Genomic DNA, 25,685 nt, shown 5'->3' with positions numbered 1-25,685 from the left:
GGAGGGGACCGGGGACTCATGGAAATGCAGTAAATGATGGTAACCAGATGGACTGACCCCCAAGGACTGTAGGATAGAGCCGAGAACCAGCTGGGGAACTGGTTGAAGACCTGTTGCCCTGGTGTCATCAGCACAGTCTTTCTAGAACACAGTGGACCCTACACAAAGCTCTCACAGTGCAGAGGATCTGTCAAGCCTTGTGCACCCTTTGTCCCTGGGCCTCAAAGGAAGGGTCTTCTGAGACTCGTGTCTTCTCTCATTCTCTGAGCTCTTTCTGGTGCTTGACTTTCTTGCAAAAAGACATTCAGTCTCTGGTCAGCCCGCCGTGTAGAAGGGTGATGTGTGTTAGCTGATCATCATAGGAAGCATCCTCTCTAAGTGGCCTACTTTGGCCAGCCTGCCTATGGCGGCATCAGAACAACACACTCGCCTTTTCCCAGAGCAGTGCAGCGTCCTGGCCTGGATGGCTCACCGTATAGTCAACTGTCCGGCTTCCCAGTGGCCCCAGGAACGTCAGCCTCCTCGGCACCCTGCTGCAGTCGCTGGGCAGGAGGACCTCCTCTTTGGCTTTTTTTCCCCCCCCTATATGTTTTCTCTGACCATGAAAACAAACAAAACAAAAACCACTTAGTTACTGCAGAAAAGTTGCAAAGTCTAGGAAAAGTATAAAAAGATTTTTAAACAAAATCACTAATTTCTACCCCGCCTACCCCCCACCCCCAGTTATCATAAAATCCACATATGACCCTGAACCATATAAATAACCTATACAGTTTTATTTGGGGAAAAATTTAAACCCTCTATTGTAGAAGTTTTCAAGCATACACACAAGTAGAGAGAATAGAATATTGAGCCCCTGTGTAACCCAAACCCAGCTTCAACAGTTAAAAGATCTTGAACGTATCTCTCATCTCCATTTTGGGCTTCCGGGCCAGGACTCAGAAAGGGACAATAAACCTCACATAACAGTGATATTGGGACAATAAACCTCACATAACAGTGATATTGGAATTATTAGGATTTAACCAAAGAGTTTTTAGGCAACAGCAGGGCTCCGAGCTCTGTGAGTTTTGAGGCTCTCACTTGGCGTGGACAACGTCACGGCAGCCTTCCTGGTCAGATGTGGCACTACTCATCCTCCCTCACTTTGACATTTATTCTTGAGTCTTCTTCCCAGGCGTGTGGATGGATTTTCACGGACACGTCAATACCTGTCTGCCCAGCACCAGTGGTGATCACCGCCCACGTCCAAAGTGAGGCAGTGCTTACTGGTCCATGATGCTGAGCAGAGCTCCCAAGGGTGGTCTTATTGGAATCATGCTACTGCCTGTGGACCAGGGTGGGCGAGCTGTTATTTTCTGGTTCTCCTCTTTGGCTGACTGGTCCTGCTCTGTTTTTCCACTAGTCAGAGAAGGGGAAGAATAGGTGGTGAAATGCCCAATAGGAAGTCCTCCTGGAGGTGCTTTGCATGTGGGCTAAGGCACTGCTGCATCAGTGACGGTCACTGGCCGTCCAGGCAAGTGGAGAAAGTGGCTGCTGGCCATCAAGTCCGGGAGGGTTTGGGAGGGCCAGAATGCGTAGAGAGTCTTGATTACTTGTCACAGGCCCCTGGCTAAGCCAGATGCTGCCTTTGGAGCTTGTTTGTGTGGGGGAGACAGCATATTCATTAGATATGCTCAGGGATCTGAGACATAATGAAATGCCCTGCCTCCAGGACTGACAGGTTCTGCCTCCTTGCTGGGTGGCAGCAGGTGGCTGTGTTGCACTCGGGGCTCTCTGTCCTCACTCTTTTCACCTGCTCCCCCCACCCTTCTTTCTTGCCTGGGGACTGGGAAGACAGCTTTCATGTTCTGGCTGCCGGAGCCTAGTGTTGGCTTTCTTCTTGAATGTGGTTCTCCCCTAGAAGGTGGAGACAGTATGGGTAGGATTGCTTTTAAGAGATCTGGAACCAAACGAGATATGGAGAGTCAAGAAGTTGACCCACTGTGCTTCTAGATTGGGACCCCTTCACTTTGCTCGCCTGGACCTTGGTTTCCTCTTCTACCAACTGGTGGGTTGGACAGTGTGTTCTCATAATCTTCCAAGACTGTGGCTAGCATTCCTGGTATACAAGAAATCCACAAGCTTTACTTGCCCAGTGGTTGTACGGTATGCTGGGTGGGCATTGTGTCCTTTCACTAAAATGTGGGTGTGGTCAAAGGGCAGTGACTCTGCCCTTAGAAACACCATCCACCATCTATCTGTGTGACTCAGGGGCAAGATGTGACCTGCTTTGTAAGGCTGGTCAAAACCCTGATGGAGAGGGCTTCCCTGGTGGCGCAGTGGTTGAGAGTCCGCCTGCCGAGGCAGGGGACACGGGTTCGTGCCCCGGTCCGGGAAGATCCCACATGCCGCGGAGCGGCTGGGCCCGTGAGCCATGGCCGCTGAGCCTGCGCGTCCGGAGCCTGTGCTCCGCAACGGGAGAGGCCACAACAGTGAGAGGCCCGCGTACGGGGAAAAAAAAAAAAAAAAAAAAAAAAAACCTGATGAGAAAGGGATTTAGTGGCTTAAGTCAGATTCCCTATAAACTGTCTCTGGGACAGAGATTTTTGTGGCAATGATTTATTTATGGACTGCTTTCGGGAGAAGCCTGTACTGGTAGGAGGGAAGTAGAATAAGTCAGGAGAAAATACTAGGCAAAGGTGTGGTTGCAGACGTTTTAGCTTCAGTCGTGTCCCCCAGGCGGCTCCACAGTGAGTTGCACCACAGAAGTTGTCCCATGCAGAGGTGAAGGGGCTGGGCCCTTGACACCCCTGCATCGGTGAGTTACTGGTTCCAGGTCACTGTCCCGCTCGGACAGGCATAAACTCCCAGATGGGGAGGGTCTGTCAGCCAGGGGCCAACTTCTCAGGAGGATCCAGGTGTGAGCCGTTAGCAGCCAACACTCAGAGCTGCTGGGGTGGGAGGGGGGTGGGTACACCTGCTGGTAAAGGAGACCTTATGGGGGCAGCACAGAATCTGCCACATCCAGGCTGCTGAGAGCCGGACAGGGAGGGGGGCTAGGAGGCAGGGTATGAGGGGGCTATTCTGAATATAAGTCCCTGAGCAAAGAGGGAACGGGCATGGCTCAGGACATGCCAGGAAATGCTCAGATGTGATTTTCCAATTAGGCCAACATAACTGATGGTTATAGAAGTCGGGAGAACGTTACATTTGAGGGAAGGGAGATGGTGCCTAGGAAGGGGTGTGAGGGAAGCCCTGGGGTTATATGGGTGCTGGCTGCACGGTTATGTACGTTTTGAAAAAATCCACTAAGAGTGCCCTTATGATTCGTGTATGTTTCAGTACAACATCCATACGGGGCCCTGGGGGCTGCTATTGCAGGAAGGCAGGAGTTCATTCCCAGAGAGCATTCCCTGCCCTCATTTTTCTTCTCACGTGTCCCTTACCTCTTGACACTTCTGAATCTTTTTTTTTTAAGTTATTTTTTTAACTTTTTTGTGGTACGCGGGCCTCTCACTGTTGTGGCCTCTCCCGTTGTGGAGCACAGGCTCCGGACGCGCAGGCTCAGCGGCCATGGCTCACGGGCCCAGCCGCTCCGCGGCATGTGGGATCTTCTCGGACCGGGGCACGAACCCGTGTCCCCTGCATTGGCAGGCAGACTCTCAACCACTGCACCACCAGGGAAGCCCTGAATCTTTTTTTTTTAATTGAAGTGTAGTTGATTTACAATGTTGTGTTGGTTTCAGGTGCATAGCGCAGTGATTCAGTTACATATACATATATATATATATATATATATATCCATTCTTTTTCAGATTCTTTTCCCTTACAGGCCATCACAAAACATTGAGTAGAGTTCCCTGTGCTCTACAGTAGGTCCCTGTTGGTTATCTATTTTATATATAGTAGTGTGTGTATGGTAATCCCAAACTCCTAATTTATCCCTCCCCACCCCCCTTTCCCCTTTGGTAACTATAAGTTTGTTTTTTATGACTGTGTTTTTTATGACTTCTTAATCTTAACCTTCTCCTCCTCTTTCTTTCACCTCCATGATAAACCTTTTCTCTGCCTTTCTGACCTCTGCTGCCTCCTGCCAAGGTAGTTTCTTAGACTGTCATGTGACTCTTTACTCTGAAAGCTTCAGCAAATCCTTTCCTGACCCCCTGGACCAGATCAGACGCACCTGTGGGTCAGCTCCCTGGTGGTCCCTTCATTCACACTCATCTCGGTTTAAAGCCGCACCGTATGTGTGAGCTCACTTATTGAATGTGGGTCTCCCCATGACACTAGTTCATGAAGGCCAGGACCTGAGACTGCTTTGTTCATCATTATCCCCAGTACCTAGGAGGATATCTGTTGCCTAGTACATGGTCCACAAATTTGTTGAACAAAATATGGCCTTTAGGCTCTGAGACGTGGACTCCGAGTCCCAAGTCCCTTGGGATGAAAAGGAGCTGTACACTTGGTGCTGGAATGAAGTGAGGGGCCCAGGCGAGGCAAGTCAGCTGGGCAGTGCCGGATGCCCAGGCGTCATTCCCTCAGGGGAGGTGGTAAGCAGTTGAATCGTCTTTGGCCTCCTTATTATATTTTTGTGTTAGCCTGTGAGAAGACCCACCAAAAAGGAACACTGTTAACTTTATTTCCTCCACCTCTTGCCCTCTCTGAACTTTCTCTCCCCGGGATGGTCTGCAGAGGCCTAGGACAGATGCTTTTGCTGAGACGAATGGCCTGCCCTCTTTGACAGCCCAGGGTGGCTGCCGCAGCCCTCCCTTGACCTGAGCTCACTTGGCAGTTCCAAAGCTCTCTCTTTGAGGCAGAGCCTCTAGGCCAGCAGTTCGCAACTGAAGCCAGTTTTTGCCCCCAGGTGTTTTGGCAGTTCCCACTGCAAAGAATTATCCTGCCCACGATGCCGATGGTGCCCAGTCTGAGCCTGCGGCAGGCCAGGCCAGGGCTTGCCAGCGGGTGCCACCTCCAGCCTGGGAAGCAGGTGTACCTGAGAGACCTTTTTTTTTTCCCTCTGAAAGGACCCTGGAATAAGTATCCTCGTTTTTTTCCCAGTTGCAATTCACTCAGCCTCCCCACTCAGCTATATGTCATTCAGCCTCCCTGGCCAGAGCTGCTCTGTGAGAGGCGTGGACATCCAGGAGGAGGCCCTTCAGCCTGTTTTCTGCAGAGCCTTGTGGAACCCTGATGGAGGCCTGTTTCCAAGGATGGGAGCTATAGTACTGCCTTTGCAACCCAGGCCAGGGCTGGGCAGGGACCCCCTGCCTCTTGTCATCTCCATCTCCATCCTTCTTACCAGTCCTCCTCCCACCCCTGCCTTCCACCATCTCCCCCATCACCCGGAGATTAATGTGATAATTGCCATGTGTGCCTGTTTACGCAGGGAGTGGGTGCACTCACCACCCCCAGTCAGGCAGGTTCCCAAAGGAACACATTCCCACTGTGTCAGGCCTGGTACCCGCTGAGCACTCCCTGTGCGGGGTGGGCCGCCACCCCCGACCGCTTTCTCTGTCATCAGCCCCATCCTGCGCACGTGTGCGCGTGTGTGTGTGTCACTCAGGGAGTCAGCAGGTGAGAGAGATGGAGGGTAGCCTGCTTGCCAAGTCTAGGGGCTTGACTGGGTCGGTGGGAGGAGAATCAGCATCTTAAATAAGAGGACGTTGCCCGAAGAAAAGCGCTCTCATGTACTGCCTGCCACGGAGTGGGTGTTCCATGAATGGTGGGGAGGAGGAAGCTGGTACTCTGTGTGCAGCTGTCTTTGCAGTGAGGGGCTGGTTTACACTTCAGCTGCTCCACAATAGCGGTCTGGGCAGGGAAGGGTCCACTCTCCTGGGGCCAGAATCCAGTGGACCATGTTTGGAAAGCTGTAGGTCTCCTTCCCCGGGATCTTGCAAAGAGTACTTAGCACAGCTGTCCCCTGGCCCTGAAGGAAGAGTTGCTAGGGAGAATGAAGCGTGATGCTCCCGCAGGCAAGGCGCTTGGGAGAGTCACAGAAGCAGGGGGTACAGGGGAGACAGAAGGAAAGGGAGAGGTTCTCCCTCTCACACAGGCAGCCCCTCCTCTCTCCCGTGTCCTGCTGTGTCACAGACACACATGCCCACCCCAGAGGGAACACAGTCACAACTCTGCAGTTGAACTGGTACCTTTCTGCTTGGCGCTCCTGAGTCCCACTTCATATGGTATCAGGGCACTTGCTGCCTTCAGAGTTGTCGATTACTTTCTTCTTTTTTCATCTCCAAAGACACTTCAGTAGTTGTCTCTCCTACACTGGACAGTTTTAAGGTTTTAATAACGATGAATCAGAAGGAGATTGAAGCTCTAATCAGCATTAGAAAGAACCTTGCCATTTTGGAGGAGGGAAGCATGAAGCCCTGGGCTTGCCCACTTCCTGCTGAGGTGTGTTCCCCTGTCCTGGTGGCCTTGTCATTGATCCACTGGCAGGCATGGGAAGTGGGGGTGTGAGACCACCTGGAGAAGGAGGAACGGGAGGGGCTGAGGGAAGAGGAAGCCGAGGGAGGAGGCGGAAGGTGTAGAGAGGGTAGGGCAAGTCTATTAAGAGGTTTGTGAATAATCTCGGGGAGCTGTCAAGCTGCTTTCTCCAGAAGAACCTTGTAAACTGTCAATCATCCTTAATGACCCCCTAGGGTTATTAACCCCCTAGCCGCTGGTGCTGGGCTCCTCCCAGATATTCTTTTTCTCCTTGTCTTCCCTTTCTCCTCTGTTCTTCTCATCCAACAGGACCCAGTACCATGGTGGATGACTTTTGTTTTTTCTTTTAAAGCAATTCAGACAAAGCTTGGGGAGAATATCAGAATGAATTTTGTTGGGCATATTTTAAACACGAGAATCATCTTACTCAAACTGTGGTCATTTATTGATTGGTTGAGCATCTATGTGTGCCAAACACTTTGTCAGATGCCAGATACAGAAATGAGCAGACGGTGAAGGCTCTCGCCTTAATGTAGGTTAAAGCGAAACCAAAACATTCTCGCAGCACACTGAGGAAAAGGACACTGTCCATCAGCAGGATTTTAGAGAATTGGGAAGCACATTCCAGACTCGGGGCCTGTGAGGGAAGTCCTTCTCTCCCTGTATTTCAGAGGCTGTATTTCCTGATATGTTAATAGATTGCCGTTGAAAAGGAGGTTTTGTAATCAAGGAAGTGTAAGAAATGATGGAGGAAATCAAGTTAATAATGTTCCTTTTTGCTGGATCTTCTCACAGGCTGACACGAAAATATAATCTGCTGTGCTTCCCCAGTTTCTTTGGTTCCAGAAGCTCATTTTCCACAGAACACATGAACATCTTACAGATTGCTAGCAACGAGGAGAACACAATTTGGGAATCGTTCTTCACTGTGCAACATCTCTGGCAAATAGTCACCCAACCGAAATTGCTCTAGCCATCCTCAAAACGTAGCACCGTCACTCCTGGGACCAAAAACAGATTCAAAGCCACAATTTCATCATTGCCATTGCTGACACCAACTAATGTTTATTGGCAGCTGAGCCGTGATCTGGGTGCTGGGAGCAGACTCAGTTCTTGATGCCAAAGAACTCTCAGGGTGGGGCTGACTGTCTAAGCCATGGGGTGAATGAAACTTGTTGATCTGGTTGGAGCACCACCGGTGAACCATCCACGCTAACCAGTCTTTACAAAATGTTGCATTTATAGTCATGGATCAAGATAGAGCTAGTTATACAAATATCATTCAGTCCATCCTGTAGCTCACAGGAAGAACCATGTCTCAATTATCTCAGAAAAACTAGCTTCCTATGTCCGTTCAAACCCCCTGTGGCCCTTGGCATCCAATTCTTCTGCATCTTCCTTCTGATATCAGGAGAAATTTTCTCTGCGGTCTGACCCCAATCTGCCCTGCTTACATTTGACTGAGCAGATCTGGTTGAACCGAAGAGCCTAGATCTTATACACTGAAATTGGCAGGTCTCTGCTTTTGTTCATACAGTTCAGAAGGTGTTTGTTTGTTTTTAACTTTTATTCTGCTTCATTTGCAAACGTATCTCTCTGGACAGCATAGGGGCAAGACAAAAAGACACGAGCTTGGTGAAAGAGGTTGCCTTAGAAGCTATTTTTTAATGGAAAAATCTACTGTACAGTGATAGCTGCCATTATCAGTGGGAGGCTGTATTTTATAGACTGACATATTTGAATGGGAGGCAGAAGGAAAATGAGATAATTTGGGGAAAAACAAGATAGACTGTCATAGAAGTCCATGGGAAGCAGGAAGACAATGAATCAAAATATGTTTGCGAAGTTAGTAGTGAGAGGGAGAAAAAGGTAACTCACGGGGATAAGAAACACTTTGCAATAGAAATTCCGAGTTCAGATCTTCATTTCACTAATTTAGCTGCGAATTTTAGGCATGGCCTTGGATTTGGATGGCCTTGTTTCTCCAGTGAATTGGGAATAAAATATCTTTGCAGAAACTTTTGAGTTTCAAAGAGGTATTAAAGTTTGTGTGTGAGGGGTGCAGTGGGATTGGGGGGATTCAAAGCCCTGTATATGTAAAATGCAATTCAGGTGGACTTGTTAGGAAGATTTGGGGTTGATATCAGGAGGAGAGACAGTCAAGGCAAAGCTTAGTTGAGAGGTCCATGTGTTAGGACTTTTCAGAATTCTCCAAAACTGTTTAAAGGTCCTTAATGAGACATCCTGCTGAGAGTTGCTTTATGTTTTTTTTTTTTTTTTTTTGGCTAAGACATGTCGTATAATCCTCCCTCGGCCCCCTACCATTCAAGGGCCTTACGTCCCACTTGTGGTATAAGAAGCCAGAGTATGGGTTTCCACGCGGTGTTTAGTTCACTGTGTGTTCACATTAGAGAGAGCGCGAGGGATCACTCTTCAAATCTAGATTTATTCCTTCTTTTACCAGCGCCTTCCCAGGGCCAGGCCTGATCTCGCTCTGTACTATTGGACTATGATGGAGGAAGGAAAGCCAGAGCCCAGGGTCACGAGCTGAGCAGGATGTGGAGGACATTAATCTCTCCCAAGCAACCTGTCAAGGTGTTTGCCAGCATCCCTGGGATAAAGTGATGGACACAGCCTGCCACAGTCGTTTGAGAACTTGCCCAGTTTAGAGTACAAAGGCTTCGAACCCACATCAGCAAACACTGTAAAACCAGTGATTATTTGCATGATCTTAGAAAAGTATTTTACCTTCCTGGGTTCAGTTACCTGCCGAGTGAGGGTGTTAGACCCTTCCAATTCAGGATGTTATGTGTGGCTGACCCGGTGCCCTTCACGGCGTACGTGGAGAACATGAGTTAATCTACAACCACATTAAATTGGGAGTGAAGTGAGGCAGTGTTTAACCGTACTGCACTGTGCTTTTTCATCACCCTATATGTGCTGCAGGAACAGAGGCCTTCACCTGGCGGGTGGTTCTGATGAAGTATTAAGGAACCATTTTTCTTCCTTTCAGACCAATGATGCCTTAGGAGCCACTTGGAACTGGCTGTACTTCATCCCACTGATCATCATTGGATCCTTCTTTGTTCTCAACCTCGTCCTGGGAGTGCTTTCTGGGTAAGCCAAATGTCTCTCTCTCCTTTCTAACGATAAACTAGTGTTCCTGACTCCTTGCGGATTCATTCATGTAACCTTCATCAGCTGGGCAGCCCCTATGTGCTAAAAGCTGTTCTAGATTCTGGGAAGGCAGTCGTGAACCGTTGTTTTCATCATCTTTAGTATTCTTAGGAACTAAAAAGTCTTTAGACTGGTACAACCTTGAACATGGTAGCTAATGCAAGTCCATTTATCCATCCATCCTTTCGTTCTGTCACTCAACAGAGACCTTCTGTGTCAAACACTGTGCTGGTTGATAGACATATGATGTTTAATAAGAAACAGGCTTTACCCTCAAAAGGTTCTTACTCTATTGTGTATTGGACATCAGATTCCACATCTGTGGCTTGAGTTAGTATACATCAGTTAACAAGTACTGAATGATCAATGCCATTGCAAAGACCACATAAAGTATAAGGCACGGTTTCTGCCTTTAAGAAACTTACGTTTTGCTGAGAAGACAACACAAGCACGTGAAACAGGGAACAGGAGTTCTTTTACTGACTAATATAAGATACAGTTCATTTGTTTTGGGGAAGGGACAAATCTATATAGTCTGAAGCTATCAGAAATGGTTTCATAAAGGATTGGGATTTTGCTTGGGATACAAAATATGTAATAGAATAAAATAGAATATATGGGAGTGAATATTCCAGGAAGTTGAGCACCACACCATAAGCAAACATGAAGAAATGGGATTCATCATGGAGAGTGAGGAGACTAGAATGCAACCAAATTTAACTTGCGTGGAAATTTCATTTGGGAATTGAAAGGCTAAAATAGGAGGGCTAAAACAGGGCCTTAGAGAGGCTTTCATTTTTCTAAGCAAAACTGAACATAATCTCTTGTCTGAATGGCAGACATTCTTGAAATGGAAATTTATAAGGTGGTCCTTCTCTTTAAACGTGGCAGATTGAACCAAGTTGGACATCTCTTATAAGTCCACTAACACAGGAAGTAAATATTGAAAGGACACAGTGACAAAGAGAACAGGAGAGGGTATGAAAATAGATGAGAGATGTCAACAGAACTTTTGAAGACAGTAAATGGTAACTAATCTAGTGGCACGAAAAGCTGAGGTTACACTGCCTCCAGCGAGGAATGCCAAGAAAAAAGCAAAATGAGAGAAAGGCTCATGAATTGAGGCACCAGGTATGTCTAAAAGCTGGGGTATGGGGGGGATTCTAGAACAAGAGGATTTTTCCCAGTTCCTAGATGCATTCTCCCCGGTACCTTAGATCTCTTCCCCCAGACACTGCTCACAGGTGCCTGTCCCACCCAACCCCCGCCCGCCTCCCCCCCACCCCCCCACCAGCCAAAGTTAGAAGACTTCCTCTCTGAGGAGGCTGAACCAGAGAAGCGTGGAATAGTAACATCAGGGTGGGGTTGATATTCTGTACTGAAAACGGGAGTGTTACACGAAAGTCCACAAACTGAACGTCATGCTCCCAGCCCACTTCTACTGCTTGGCTCTCAAAAATGTAGCAATGTGGTGGAGTTCACAGCCTTCCCCTATGGGGGAACTACCCATCTGAAGAGAAAAGACGTCTGTATCCTGATATTTGAGGGTAATCAGAGAAATGGTCCCATCCCTCACCTTCAGTGAGGCTCACCATATTAGTTTCCTGAGGCTGCCCCAACAAATTACCACAAACTAGGTGGCTTAAAAGTGTGAGAGAAATTGTCTCATAGTTCTGGAGGCTAGAGGTCCAAAATCTGGCAGGGCCATGCTCCCTCCAAGGGCTCTAGGGAGAATTTCTTTGCTTCCTCTTCTAGCCTCTGGTGGCTCCAGAAATTCCTTGGCTGTGGCTGGGTCACTCCAGTCTCTGCCTCCATGGTCAAGTTGCCTCCTTCTCTTCTGTCTAGAATCTCCCTTTGCCTCTCTCTTATGAGGACACTTGACATTGGATTTAGGGTCACCTGGATAATCCAGGATGACCTCTTCATCTCAAGATCCTTAACTTAGTTACATCTGCAAATATCCTTTTTCCAAATAAGGGAACATGCACAGGTTCCAGGAATTAGGATGTGGACCTATCTTTGGGGGAGGGGGCCACCAGTCAAACCACTACACCCAGCATTCTACAAGCCCCAACCATTCGTGCAGGAATTTCCAGTAAGCCTTTTGTGCTTTGCTCTTAAATATAAACACACAACTAGGGGTCATCAGCATTCAAAGAAAAGGTCCAACACAAAAGACAAAATCAAAATAATAAATAGGAAAAAGGAACTTGAGGGAACATGAATAATGCAGGGAGCGGAAGATAACTTTTTAAAAGTATAATTGATATCAACAGAGATAGAAGAGAAATTACTTTATCTACAAGGCAGCAGATTGCTATTAAAAAAAGAGAACATTTAGCAGTTAAGAAGAGCTCTTGGAAATTAATGTAAAATAATTAGTGTAAAATTTATATTAATATAAAATTAATTAATGTAAATATATTAAAATGTAATACAAATAAATAGTAAACGGTTGGATTATAAAGTTGATGAAATCACCCAGAAAGTAGAACAGAAATAAGAAAATTAGAGGATTGTTTCAACATTGAACTAATAAGAATTCCACAAAGAAAATAGGGAAATGGAGAGGAAGAAATTAACAAAGAAAAATACCAAAAATGTTCTCAGAACTAATGAACTCATACCGCCAGATTAAAAGATCGGTTGAGACACGTGCAAGGATATTCTTTCTAGCATTAGTTTTTGATGGTGGGGACTTGGAGACAACCTGGGTACCTATAACTAGGAGAGTAGTTAGGTGGACATAACTCTTGGATGACATACTATGTGACAGTCAGGAGCAACAAAGACCATGTACATGTTAAAAACAGAGTTTAGTGAAAACAAGAAGGAAACAGTATAATACCATCCACATAAATTAAAAAATACATGTACACATAATATACAGTTCGTAAAAATTCATTCAGATAAAAACTATACATTGAATATAGTGTAATGGTTGTTTGTATGGCAAGGAGATGGGAGGTGGGTGTGGAGAAAAAAGGGAACAAGTGAGTTAATAATAAAAATGCCAACTGAGCACTCAACACAACAGCTGAGAAGAGACTACACCAAGATAAACCATGACATTTCAGAGCATCTGAGTAAAATAATATTCTGGAAGCTTCTGGTGCTTAGTAAGGAGATGAATTTTATCTATAAAGAATCAGGAATTAGGATGGCTTTGGACAGCTCCATGACATTGAAAGTTAGAAACCGATAGAGTAGTTCCTAAAAAATTTTTTGGAAAAAAATTTCCAAGATAGAATGTTTATACCTAGCCCAAATAGCAATTATCTGTGAGGATGGAATAGCAATATTTTGAGACACTTTCTCTGAAGAAGTTACTGGAGAATGTGAGTCACTAAAAATAAAGAATTAATTGAAGAAAGAGAAGGACCCCGAGACTCATGGAAACAAGGGATTCATTAGAGAGAAAGAAAGGAGATTTCCAGGATGATGATGAAGGGAACTTAAGGATAATAACTGTCAGAAGGCCTAGTGAGCAGCAAGTTCAGATTTGAGTAGGATGACAGAGGGCTCTAAAAATACGTTTAAGAAAACAATGAAATTAATATGTTTCCCAATGTGTATTATTCTACCTACAAGAGTTTAAGTTTTTCTAAAACTATGTATATGAGTATATAAATATTTATATGTATTTGCACACACACACCCATCTAAGCAATTAATTCCACAAAATACGGAAGTGTTACCACTAAAGTAATATAAGCAAAGTAAGTACTCTATACTGCTCAGCTGTCAATCAGACGTACATTGTTCACACTGGATTTTGAGATAGCCCCTATGGTGCTATAATTGCCTTAAGAGGATGGGGGAGAATAAAGATGGGGGAGGAGAAGGGAACGTCAAAGACTAAAATCTTAGGTTCTACAGTGGGGAAGTCCTTAAGTGATAACTAAAAGTGAAATATCAAGAAAGAACAGTTGTGTAAGTATAATATTTATAAAATTGGAAACGGATACTAGAAGAACCAGGTAAAAGAGTTATAAATGGTCGCCTTGGGGAGTCAGATTCAGGGGTGAGAAGGGGTGAGGCAGTGGGCTGCTATTTTTTCATTACAAGCTTTAAAAACTTTTGACTTTAAAACTCAACATGCATGACTTGGAGAAAAATAGAAATTAAATTTTAAAATTACTGCACACACACGAAAAGTGCAGGATGAAAGGAGTGTATAAGACTATTCGTCTAGCATCATCGGGGGAGGATTGGCCTGGAGAGAGACCAGATACAGGAGGATTAAGGAGGAAACAGCCATATTAGTCAACTCTGTGGCACTAAGAGCCTTGGGTGACTTGTGAAATGGTTATGAAGGAAGGACAAGAGACAGTGTGAAGAAGTTCTTAATAGTGTATGTCTTGAGTGGAGAGTCATAAGCCATAATGCGATTTCTTATGTATGTACTCATTCAGTGAGCATTTATTGACATCCCTTATGCTCAATAGGTAATTCTCTCCACATAGCCTATAGCTACAAGTCACCTGCTCTACCTCAATGACTGCCCAGGAGGGACCTGACCATAGACTTCTTTCTTCTTGTATTTCTACTGAGGGGATAATCTCTTGTTTGTATAATCTTATCCGACATTCTTTGTCCTTACTTGTCCACGTTTTGGTTGAGAAAATTCAAGTCAGATTCTCACTATTGAATAACAGGTCATTGATATTCCAGATAAGGTTCCAGTGTGGGTTGAGGATGTGTCATAACAGAGCTGGAAATGGGACAGAGCACTGCCCTGAAACACAATTCCTGTCTGACCGTGTCCACTCTGATGGACTAGCTCTAGTTTGGAATTGCATCTTTGAATTCTCCTACATGCTTCTCTGGGTGGGAAAGCATGGGAGGTTGGGGGAAATGGGAGCTTGGGCATCTGACAGTCACGGGTGAGATCCTAACCCTGCCGCTTGTTAGCATCGTGCACTTGGACAAGTTACTCTGAGCCTGCTTCCTCCTCTGTGAAATGGGATAGTCATATCCCTCTCCCAGGCAGAAGCCTAGCCCAGGTCTGGCATGGAGTAGCCGTCAGCTCTTACACCCTTTGATATTATCGATGTTCGTTTACTCTGCCTGTTAGGTGCAGGTGGCTATCATCTGAGTAGCAGCCTGTGATGTTGGGCTTGAACCTGCCGCGAGGCCATCAGTTGCTCTCTGACCGGGAGACGGCCTCCTCAGGCTGGGAGATGAAACAGAACTGCATGGCATATGCCTCCTTAGCACTTCTGGAGAAGCCTAGGAAGTGACAGCAGCAGCTGGGAACAGCTGGTGTGAATAAATTCCAACATTTCAAAGAGTGTTAACAGTAGGGGCCTTACAGGCCGGGGTTGGAATATTTCTGTCCTGGTTTCTTTTTCTCGTTCTGATGCTCAGCATGTATTGGGTTTCACTGGTGTCTGCAGAGGGTTCGGCAGCAGCTAGTTCTGTGTACAGGGCCGCGGGGGTGGGGTGGGGGGGCATGGGCTCTCTCTCCTGCTTTGTCTGGTTCTCACATGCCCCTGGAGGGGATGGAGGCGTTCTCCTTCGAGTAAGAGGTTGCCTGGGAGTTGCACTCATAAGCCAGGGAAAAGCTCTGAAGGTTTTATCTCTGGGATACATGTTCCCAGTGACCTGCAGGCAGTTTGAACGTTAGGTACCGAGGTTTCCTAAAGCAGGGAGAAGGCAATGGAAGGAGGAACCCCTCTGCCGGGCAAGTGAAGAAGAGTCCGGTGAGTGGGGACAGGCAGCCCGTACCGGTGCTTATGGCCCACCAGGTGTGGAAGTGATGGTTGCACCTGTCCCAGGGGCATGGGCCCAGGTGGGAGGAGGGCTCAGAGGTCTGTTTGTCAGTTTCAGTGTATTTAAACAGGAAGTGTGGATAGAAGCTTTGTCGCATTTTTACTTGTCTCAGAGGAAATGGGATTTGATGAAAACCATTAGTTTAGGCTTGAAGAGAAGCAGAGCTTCCTGTCTCCATGGAAACAAAACAGGGCTGCTTAAGTACATCCTGAAGTGCAGTCAGGGGCTACAGGGCAGAAGGGTCATGCAAACAGAAAATGACCCTTATCCCATCGCCTCTACTCTCTGCTCCCAGGGCTTCTGGAGAGAGGGAGGTAGGCTTGGGGGAGCAGCTGTGCTATCTCCAAACCAGGGCAGGGACAGCCAAGCCAGGGACTGCTTACACATGCACACAGGGAGCATGTATGTAAAGCATGTCATAGTTTTCAGAGCACCTTTGCTTAGGTAGACACTGTCTTTATTTACAGATGGGAAGAGGGCGGTTTAGAGGTGCTAACCCCCAAGTAGTTGCTGGCAGAGGTGTGGCCAGAGGTAATAATTTCCCACCTTCTGGTTAGGGACTTGTTTTAATACACCTGCACCAGGTGGCCTCCATCCAGGAATACTGGCACCCAATGTGGCACAACTAGAGCAAGTTGGCCAGTGGTTAACCTAGAATATCATCCTGACCATACCGATGTTGGTACGAGTTGTAATCTGCACCTACATTGAAGCATGTACTTACTCTCATACACTGGTCTTCAGTACACAGTGTGACCTGGTACATACAAGGTAGAAGATGCCAAGGCCCACTGTCCAGGTCCTCTTGCCCTCAAGACTAATAGGGAGGGGTGGACTGTCCGTATAAGAGGAGGAATTCTTCTGGTCGCATCTCTTGAATGAGTGGAGTGGCTCCCACGACTGGCAAGATGACTGTGGTCCGTCTGTCTTGTCACCAGCTCCTTTGACGATTCAGTGCAATTCAGCAAAAGCTGATTGTGTGGCTGCTGTGCTTAGGACACCACGCTAGACTCTGAGATTACAAAGATGAGTAAAAGAGATTGTAGATTAATTAAGGAAATCATTCAAAATACATGTAATGGTGTCTAAATTCAATAGATCCAGAATTCTAGCCCTATCAAAAGTTAAAGGTTCATATGTCATGTATTTTGGGCACCTACTATCTTGTGAAGCATTGCTGAGAATACAAAGGTGAGTAGGACCTAGGTCCTGTCCACAGGGAAGAGGCTAATGAATGAACCTTCAATATTAAATGTTGGATATCCTGAGTCACCTGCCATTGCTTCCCTCTGGGTGTTAGGAGGCGGCGCTTGAGCATTTCCCAGGCCTGACTTGAGATAGGAATGGCTGGTGGTCTTAAGAAGGAAATTGTTCATGCCCGGATCGGTGGTCCAGATGAGCACTCTGAGGGGTTGGTGGGTATCAGTTTGGCCTGTGTGTGATCTTCCCGAGGCAGACTGACATCGAAGGAGACTGGCTAAGATAAGCGTGTGCATGGACCACACGGTAATTCTCCTGCCAGGATTCCAACACTGGAATCAACTGGGAGGAATTCAGCGAGCAGGTCCTGAGTGCTTGCTATATGTCACTTGCTCCTAGGGCTGGGAATGAGATCAGACAGGGACAGAGAGCTGCTACCCTCAGGGAGCTTGTAGTCTAGGTGGAGAGGTAGAGAGAGAGCACAGGGTGAGCATTTATATTAGATGGGGGCAAGGATCAGGCAGGGCCACCTGAAGAAGGTGACATTGATGCATTCTTTTGAAGAATGAGTAATGGCCAGCAAGAAGAAGGGAAGAGGACTTTCTATCAGGTCGGTAGTCAGGAAGATGTATAATGAGAGGCCATTGTGAGTGACTGGAGTGAAGCATGTCAGGGGCTGTAGAGGAGGTGAAACTAGAGGCAGCGGCTCATCATGCAGGGCCCCTCCTGTGGGCTGAACCTGAGTTCAAACCTGACCCCTAGAGCTCGTGGCGGGGGGTGGTTCTCAAGCTTAGCGGGGAAGACAGCCAGTTTGCATTTGAAGATGATTACCCTGGAGAAGCGAGATTAGAGGCAGGGAGACATGTTTGGAGCAACAGATGAAGAAAGAAGCAGAGAAGCAGTGAGGCAGAGGGGAGTGGTGATGGAGAAGGTGGACCAGATCCAGGAGGTGTTGGTGGGATGGGATCTGCATGACCTGGTGACTGTGTGGGTGTGTTTGAGTGTGTACTGGGGGTGGAAATAAGAGGGAAGTGTCTTGGACTACTTCTAGATTTTTTAAAAGTTTTTTTATTGAAGTATAGTTGATTTACAATATCGTGTAAGTTTCAGGTGTGCCGCCCAGCATATGTATATATACAAACACACACATGCACACATATATATTCTTTTCCAGATTCTTTTCCCTTATAGGTTATTACATAATATTGAGTATAGTTCCCTGCGCTATACAGTAGGTCCTTGTTGATTATCTGTTTTATACTTAGCAGTGTGTATATGTTAACCCCAGCCTCCTAATTTATCCCTCCCCTAACCCCTCTTTCCCCCTTGGTAATCATAAGTTTGCTTTCTGTCTGTGAGTCTCTTTCATTCGGAATTGAGCCACTAGGTGGTCGAGGGAGAAGACAGGACAAAGAGGTTTTGAGGGAAAGAGTTTAGGTTTTGTACCTATAGGGTTTGAGAAAGCGTAATGCATTTTACACCTTTGGTGAGTTCACAGCAGTAGTGTAGGGTTTGTTTTAGGTTGATTTTTTTTTAAGCTGTAATTTATTGAGACTGTGCTATGCACCAAGCATTGTGCTAATCTCATGACACATGTTGTTTCATTTAATCCTCACCATGACCCTTGAGTTATTACTATCTTTTATAAATAGGACAGCTGTGACGGGAAGGTTTGGTAATTTGCCTAAGCTCACAGAGCAGCAGGTTCAGAATTTGGATGGAGGTCTGGCCAGACCCCAATACATCTTCCATATAGTTTAAATGTCCTTGTTAAAAGGAATTTATCTGGGATCTAGTATCGCAGAACTCGATGGAAATGAAGGGGCCCTTGGTGGCTGGTGGGACATATAGAGCTTTCCAGTCCTGCAGACAGAGATTTCATGTCAAACACGTGTAATGACCAGAGTAGAGTGTTCATATCTCCCACCTTGACTGGAAGCATGCTCCTGGATGAGTTGCTTGCCCATGGGACTCCCACATAAAGCTCTGAGGGTTTGTGGAAAGAGTCTGCATTTCCCCAAGAAGCTGTTTTGTGTATCAGTTGTCAGAGTTGTACCCTAGAGTGTGATAAAAATTATTTGAGGCAGAAGGGACTATAAGTGTAGTTTACTCCTGGCCTCCATGTTATAACCGAAGAAGTCTGACCAGAGAGTGAAGAGACTTTCTGAAGTCATACGCAGCTATTTAGCAGCAGATCTTGACTAGAACCTAGTCCTCTGGTTCCCTGTTCAGAGTGCTTATTTCCTCTGCACTAATGGGGATAGCTTAGTAGTAAATACAGACTCTGTCGAGAGCGTACCTGGGTTTGAATCCCATGTCCGTCACTTGTCATCTGCATGACCTTAGGCAAGGTGCTCCACTTTTCTATACCCTCGATTACCCGATGGCAAACAAGGATTCTAGGATCCCCCATGTAGGATTGTTGGGGAAACTAAATCAGCTCATTCATGTTAAGTGTTCAGTACCTGGGAGATAGTAAATACTTAATCAGTGTTAGCTCTGAGTAGCAGATTTCTTCTCTCCAGACCTTGGTTTACACCTCAGTAGGTAGGGCTGGAAAAGAGTCATTTTTACTTACCAAGTCCCCCCATTGAGTCAATTAGCATGAACTCGGGTGTTTTCAGATGCCACTGGTAGGGCTGACCATGCATGGCACCCTGTTCCCTAGAGGCAATAGTAATGATGGATCATTGGACCACACCCCTGTACCTCCACATGTGGCCATCACCTTGGACACTATACCTCTTGCAGTTTCTTAGCAATGCCCTCTGCTCCTGTGGTCTGGAGTAAGCCTTGCCCCCTTAGTTTTCCTTGTCGAATTCCTGCTCATCCCTCATCACCTGTTTCAGCTTTGACTTCCTTCATGAGATCTTTCCAGATCCATACCACCACTCCCATTCTGCAGTTAGGATTAAAATCTTTCTCCCATATGCTCTCATAGCACTATGTACCTGTCCATTAGAACCTATTACTCAGTATAACATTACACTATTTTGTTATGTCATTTAATAATAATAATAATGCTAAAGAAAAGAGCTAACATTTATTGAAAGCTCGCTATCTGCCTGATACTGTGCTAAATACTTTATACACATTATTTTGATTAATTTTATAACAGCCTCACGAGTAAGGTAGTATTGTTAACCCCATTTTATAATAAATGAGGAAATGGAGGCTGAGAAAGTTTGAGTATTAAATATGACTTATCAGGGGGCAGAACTCTCCTGTCCCGCCCAGGATGCACTGTCTTCCTTGTATTGGAGTTATGAATGTCCCTGTCACCTGTTAGGTTTTCTTTTTTTTTTTTTTTATTGTTTCTTTTTTTTTTTTTTTTTTGGCTGCATTGGGTCTTTTTTGCTGCGAGTGGGGGCTACTCTTCGTTGCGGTGCACGGGCTTCTCATTGCAGTGGCTTCTCTTGTTGCAGAGCATGGGCTCTAGGCACACAGGCTTCAGTAGTTGCAGCACGCAGCCTCAGTAGTTGTGGTGCACGGGCTTAGTTGCTCCGCAGCATGTGGGATCTTCCCGGACCAGGGATTGAACCCGTGTTCCCTGCATTGGCAGGTGGATTCTTAACCACTGAGCCACAGGGAAGTCCAGGTTTTATTTCCTATGTTGGAGATGGCTTTCCACATAATTGGACCTCTCTTAACATCTTAGTGCCTTATCTTGTGCTCAGTACATAATTGCTGAATTGAAGGGAAACCAACTAACACCAGGCCCCTCTTAGAAGATTTCTTACCCCCTTGTGGCATTCTGGAGAATAATACTGCAGAGGACTATGAAGAGGCTGGTATCTTGAAAGTCAGGAGCACAGTCACTAGCATTGGGGATCTAGGGGAAAACCCGGGAGAGGCTGTTTACTTTGCAGAGTGGTGGTCCCAGCTTGCATCTAACAGGTGTTACAAACATGCAATTGTCACATACTGAACATTTTTTCACATAGCTGTTGATCTTTTTCTTTCAGTTAATTGCTCATGTCCTTTGCCCATTTTCCTCTAGCCATATTTATCTTTTTCACATGAACTTAAAATTTCTATTTATATAGTGAGGATATTAATCCATATAAATCACATGTGGCAAATATTTAGGGAACAATCACTTAAGGATAGTTAAAGCTGTCATCCTAGTGGGAATTGTGGGCAACTAAGTCTGTTGGAAGCACAGAAAGACTAAAGCAGTTATTCTTTTCTTTTCTTTTTTTACCGTAGAGCACTTCATTTAGAAAGCATTTCATGGGTATTCGTTGGTTTAATTCTCATAGTGACTCTAGGAACTGTGTTGTTATTTTACAAGTAAGGAGACTGAAGTTCAAATGTGAGCTAAGCGACATGCCTTAAATCCTAAATCTAAGGGTGTGGTGTTCTGACCCTTAGTCCAGTGCTCCTGGTCACACAGAACACTTTTTCCCATTCTGGAGTTGGGTATTGCCAGTAGAATCTTTGCTGCTCAGCTTCTATTCAAGACATAGCGGTGTGATTTACATACATGGTCCAACAAACCACAAAATGCTCTTTGGAATTTAGTTATTAGGTTGACAAATATTTATTGAGCACTTACTATGTGCCAAACACTGTTCTAGATGCTGGAATTGAAAAATCCCTCTCCTCATGTAACTTATATTTTTGTGTTGCACATGTAATCTCTGTTTTCTAGAATATTACTCCCCATTTTAAGATGTACTAATATGAAGAAGTATAATCAGTGCCAATACCCTGAAATCACATTTGTTGATAACTTTATGAGCTGAGATCGTGAATGTGAAATGTAATGCTTTGAGAAGAAAAAGGTTCTAGGTCTCTTTTATTGTTTAAAATTTGTTCCCTCTCAAAAGTCAAGCTCTAGTGCACTCTTATTTATCTGGGGGAGCAGGGGCTGCACTGGGATAGATGGTTCTGAGGGCCTGGGCCAAGGTGGGAGGATCATTGTCTGAATATGTGTGTGGTGGGGATGGAGCAGTGAAGTCATATCTGGTAGGAGCTAACAATCTTATCAAGAAAGGTCAACTCCGAGAGGCAGGGTCAAAGTGTTAACAAAAAAGGAATAGAGAAATCAGTGAGTACGACAGTCAAGGTAAATCATCAAAACAAGGTACTGTTTTACATGGACTCATAATTTTTCTAGAGCAATTTGAACATTAGACCTGGAATTCATTAGGTGCCTTTTTGGTGATGAAGACTACAGCTAAATATAAAAATGCCTCCATTCTCTGTTGAAGGATTTTTCGTGCATTAAATTTTTAGTTGGCCAAGTTCTTAGGTGGCTGAAATAATACTGTTATCTCCTCTGCCATAACCTGAATAACTAGGTTCGAAATTCATTCTCGAACACTCTGATACCTTTATTTATATATGTGTGTGTACATACATACATTTGTACACACACACAGACACACAAATATACACACATATTTATATGCATACACACATACCCACACACATTTCCACACATGTACATGATGCTTATATTCATGCTCAAACTTTATATACATGCTGTATTCCAGTCTTTGCTCCTCCATGAAGTACTTAAGGACCCCGTAGGTGACTATACAGTTCTCTGAACTTGCCTTGTACAGTGTACACTGTATTGCACACTTGCACACTATATTTAAGCCTCTTTTAAGACTGTTTGTATCTTAAAATCCCATTTAAGTTATCTGTTTTTCAGAGGAGGAGCTAATTTGTGTTTAATAAAATAATATAATATAAAGTTATATTTAAGAAGATGGCTTATTACCAGGCCAGCCTGGATTTAATTTACCCATCTGCTACTGAGCTCCAAAAGGGATATTTTCACTTGGGTATCCCTTACGTGTCTCAAACTTAGGATGCTCTAAACTGAATTCATTGCCTCATTCCCCTACTCCACCACTAAAAACACCCACTACTCTTCCATACTCTCCCTCGGTTATCTATTATCACTTTAGTTATCCAAGATAGTAACCTTAGTTAACCTTAGTCCTTTCGTTTTACTTAGTCTCCGCATCTAGTTGCTCATCAAGAGCTACTGATTCCCCCTTTGAAAGGTTTCATGAGCTGTATCCTGGACTGTAGCAATTGCCTCTTTAAGTGCTCTGCCTACTCTAGTGCAGCCTACTCTCCATGATCAAAGCAGTCTTTCCTAACTAGACATCTAATTACACAGTTTGTGTACCTTAATTATTTATAATGGCTTTCTATTGCCTAAATAATAGAATAATTTATGTGTTCATTTGTTCAGTTTTTCAACAAATAGGTATTGTGCTTCTACTGTGCCAGAAAGTGTTCTAGAAACTGGGAATATAGCACAGAACAAAACAAAAAGTCTGCCCTTGTGGAGCTTGAATTCCAACACGGGGAGATTCTAAGTTGTTTATTCTCATTTAGGTAAATAAGAAGACAAACACTGTACTCGAAAAGGAATGCTTCAGATGACAAAGATGTCTGTTTTCCCTAGTTTCATCTTTAACTTGAATATTAATAAATGCAAATAAGATTTTTACTTTACTAAATGGAAATTTATCTGAAAACTATAGTATATAAGAATATCCAAGACATTTCTTAGAACAGCGAGGAACAGGGATTTTTCTCCAAGTAGTAAAATGTGTTCTAAAGCTGCAGTAGTTGAAACAGTGTGGCCTGATGTAGTAATAGGAGGACCAAAATGAGATTCAAATATATATATATATATATAAATTTACAGTGTATGTGTCATTTCAAATTAGTGAACTTAGTGAATTGTGTTGATAACTGGCCAGTCACTTGTAAAGAAAAAGTTGAATTGGCTCCCCATCTCTTATATCTTATACCAAAGTAAATTGCAGGTGGAGCAAGTACACGTTTTTAAAATTAAACTATAAATATTCAAAAAGATTACGGACTGTTTCAGACTCTTTAAGGGGGAAAGCCTTTCTAAGCATGATACAAATCAGTAAGCCATTAAGGAAACAATTGATAAATTGAATTTGTAAAAATAAAAATGTGCTGACTACCATAATTCATTAATAAGATCAAAAGACAAAATTTGAGTTAGTTTTGAATTTTAGATTGAGGTTTAAGGAAGGTGGTTTTAAAAAAAAAGGTGATTGATTAGTAATAAGACTGTGAAGAGCTCTAGCTGTGGAGAGAAAGTGAGGATCTTAGGCACTGATGGCTGAACTGAAAAAGGGAAAACAGAGGTGAAGATTTTAGGTGGTAAAATAGTCAGGACAACGTAAATGATTGGCTGTAATGGGTGAGGGAAGATTATTTAGGATACATCCCAAGGTTCACTTGCAAATGTCTTGGAGAACTTTGGTTTTCCATTTGCTGAGATGAATAATATAGGAAGAAAAACATCTCTGTTCTGGGAGGAATATGCATTCAGTTTCAGACAGAGAGTGTTTGAGGTTCAGGAGGGCCTAACAAGTAGGTAGGATCAGCCAATATCTGTGTTTTGAGAACAGAGGGAGAACAGATGAGACACACTCTCAGAACATAGTAGAGAAGATGGCACAAATAGATAGGGTTATCCGTGGAGGGCATGTAGAGAAGAAAAAACAGAGCCAAGGATAAAGATTTCTAGAATGCTAGCTATTAAAGAGTTAAAATATCAAGATTGGTCAAAAGGATATCACAAAAGCATCACGTCGTAGAGGGCAAAGAAATACAGGATTTCTAAAAGGAATGAGAAAATCCCAAATGCTGAATGAATCATAGAGTCAATACAAAGATGACTAAAAAATAGCTGTTGAAGTTTTCAATGTGGAGGACCTGGCTAGCTTGTTTTAAAAGTTTGTTTGTTTGTTTGGTTTTGAAACAATTATAGAGTCACAGGAAGTTGAAAAAAAAGAAGTGCAGGGAAGACTTGTATCCTCTTCACCTAGTTTCCCCAGTGATAACATCTTGCATGACTATAGTACAATACCAAAACTAGGAAATTGACATTGGTGCGATCTGTAGAGCTTATTCAGATTTAACTGGTTTTACATGCACTCCTGTGTGTGTGTGGTTCCATGCAGTTTTATCAAGTGTAGATTTGTGTAACCACCACCATAATCAAGACGCAGAACTATTTCATTACCATGAGACTTCCTCATGCTACCCCTTTATAATCACACCCACTGTCCTCCACTCCTCAACCCCTGCTAACCACTCAGTTGTTCTCCATCTCTCTAATTTTGTCACTTTAAGAATGTTATTTAAATGGAATTATACAGTATATAACCTTTTTAAATTGACTTATTTTTTCACTCAGCATAGTTTCCTTGAAAGCCATCCAGATCTTTGCACGTATCAATAGCTTATTCCTGTTTGTTTCTGAATAGCGTTTCATGGTGTGGGTGTACCGCGGTTTGTTTATCCGTTCACCCCTTGGGAAGACATTTGAGTTGTTTTGAGTTTTGAGCTGTTACAGATGAAGCTGCTCTGAACATTTGTCTACATGGTTTTGTGTGAACGTAACCATGAGATAAATGCCCAGGAGTATAATTGCTGGGTCACAGGCTAAGTGCGTCTTTAGTTTTATAAGAAACTACCAATCTGCTTTCCAGAGTGGCTGTATCCTTTTACATTCCTGCCAGAAAAAGTGAGAATTCTGGTTTTTCTTTGTCCTCACTGGCTGGTTTTTAAAAATTAAATAATAATATACAATGAACACTAAAAAATATCACAATTTATGTGGAAATCTTAAGATAATATAAGTAATGTAAACCAATGATTATTAGATAGATCATGTTTTTAAACATTATGGACCAAGAAGTTCTCAGAAAAAGAGAATAAACGGCAACAACAAAACCAACATTAGATGGATTGGAAAGATGAATATGGAGTTAATAAATTTTAATTTTAATAGTTAAAGGCTTTAAAACAGGATAATCACAAACACATCTCCAACTGCTAGCTTCTTTAATCATCAATTTATTAAAAAGTCCAAAGAAATGGTCCTTGTCTTGTAAGACTTCTCAAAGCTTAGCCCAACCTACTTTTCTGGCCTCAATGCTATGTTCCCTCTCCTTTAGCCCTGCTACACACTCGCTGTTCCTGGATGCCCCAGGTACACACACCTCCATTCCTTTGCCTAGAAAGAACCACCATATCCCCCTTCATACACCTGCCTTATTTGACTAGGAAACTCTGACTCATCTTTCAAGGTCAAATTCCCC

The 25,685-nt window shown here is 44.2% G+C and overlaps 1 protein-coding gene across 3 annotated transcripts in view; it reads left to right on the top strand.

Annotated features, from left to right (window-relative positions):
• Nucleotides 1–25,685, top strand: part of CACNA1E (calcium voltage-gated channel subunit alpha1 E) — a gene marked incomplete at both ends in the record, with an annotated part of 298,648 nt that overhangs the window by 150,827 nt on the left and 122,136 nt on the right. For all 3 annotated transcript variants that reach the window (XM_082833819.1, XM_082833821.1, XM_082833820.1), the window contains one exon: nucleotides 9,428–9,531. In XM_082833819.1, the coding sequence (XP_082689945.1) occupies nucleotides 9,428–9,531 (104 nt within the window). The remainder of the gene's footprint in view (nucleotides 1–9,427; nucleotides 9,532–25,685) is intronic.

Source organism: Leucopleurus acutus (assembly GCF_964270905.1).
Source record: "Leucopleurus acutus genome assembly, chromosome: 2".
In the NCBI taxonomy this organism is placed as follows: Eukaryota; Metazoa; Chordata; class Mammalia; order Artiodactyla; family Delphinidae; genus Leucopleurus; species Leucopleurus acutus.
This window is presented reverse-complemented; position numbering and strand designations above follow the sequence as displayed.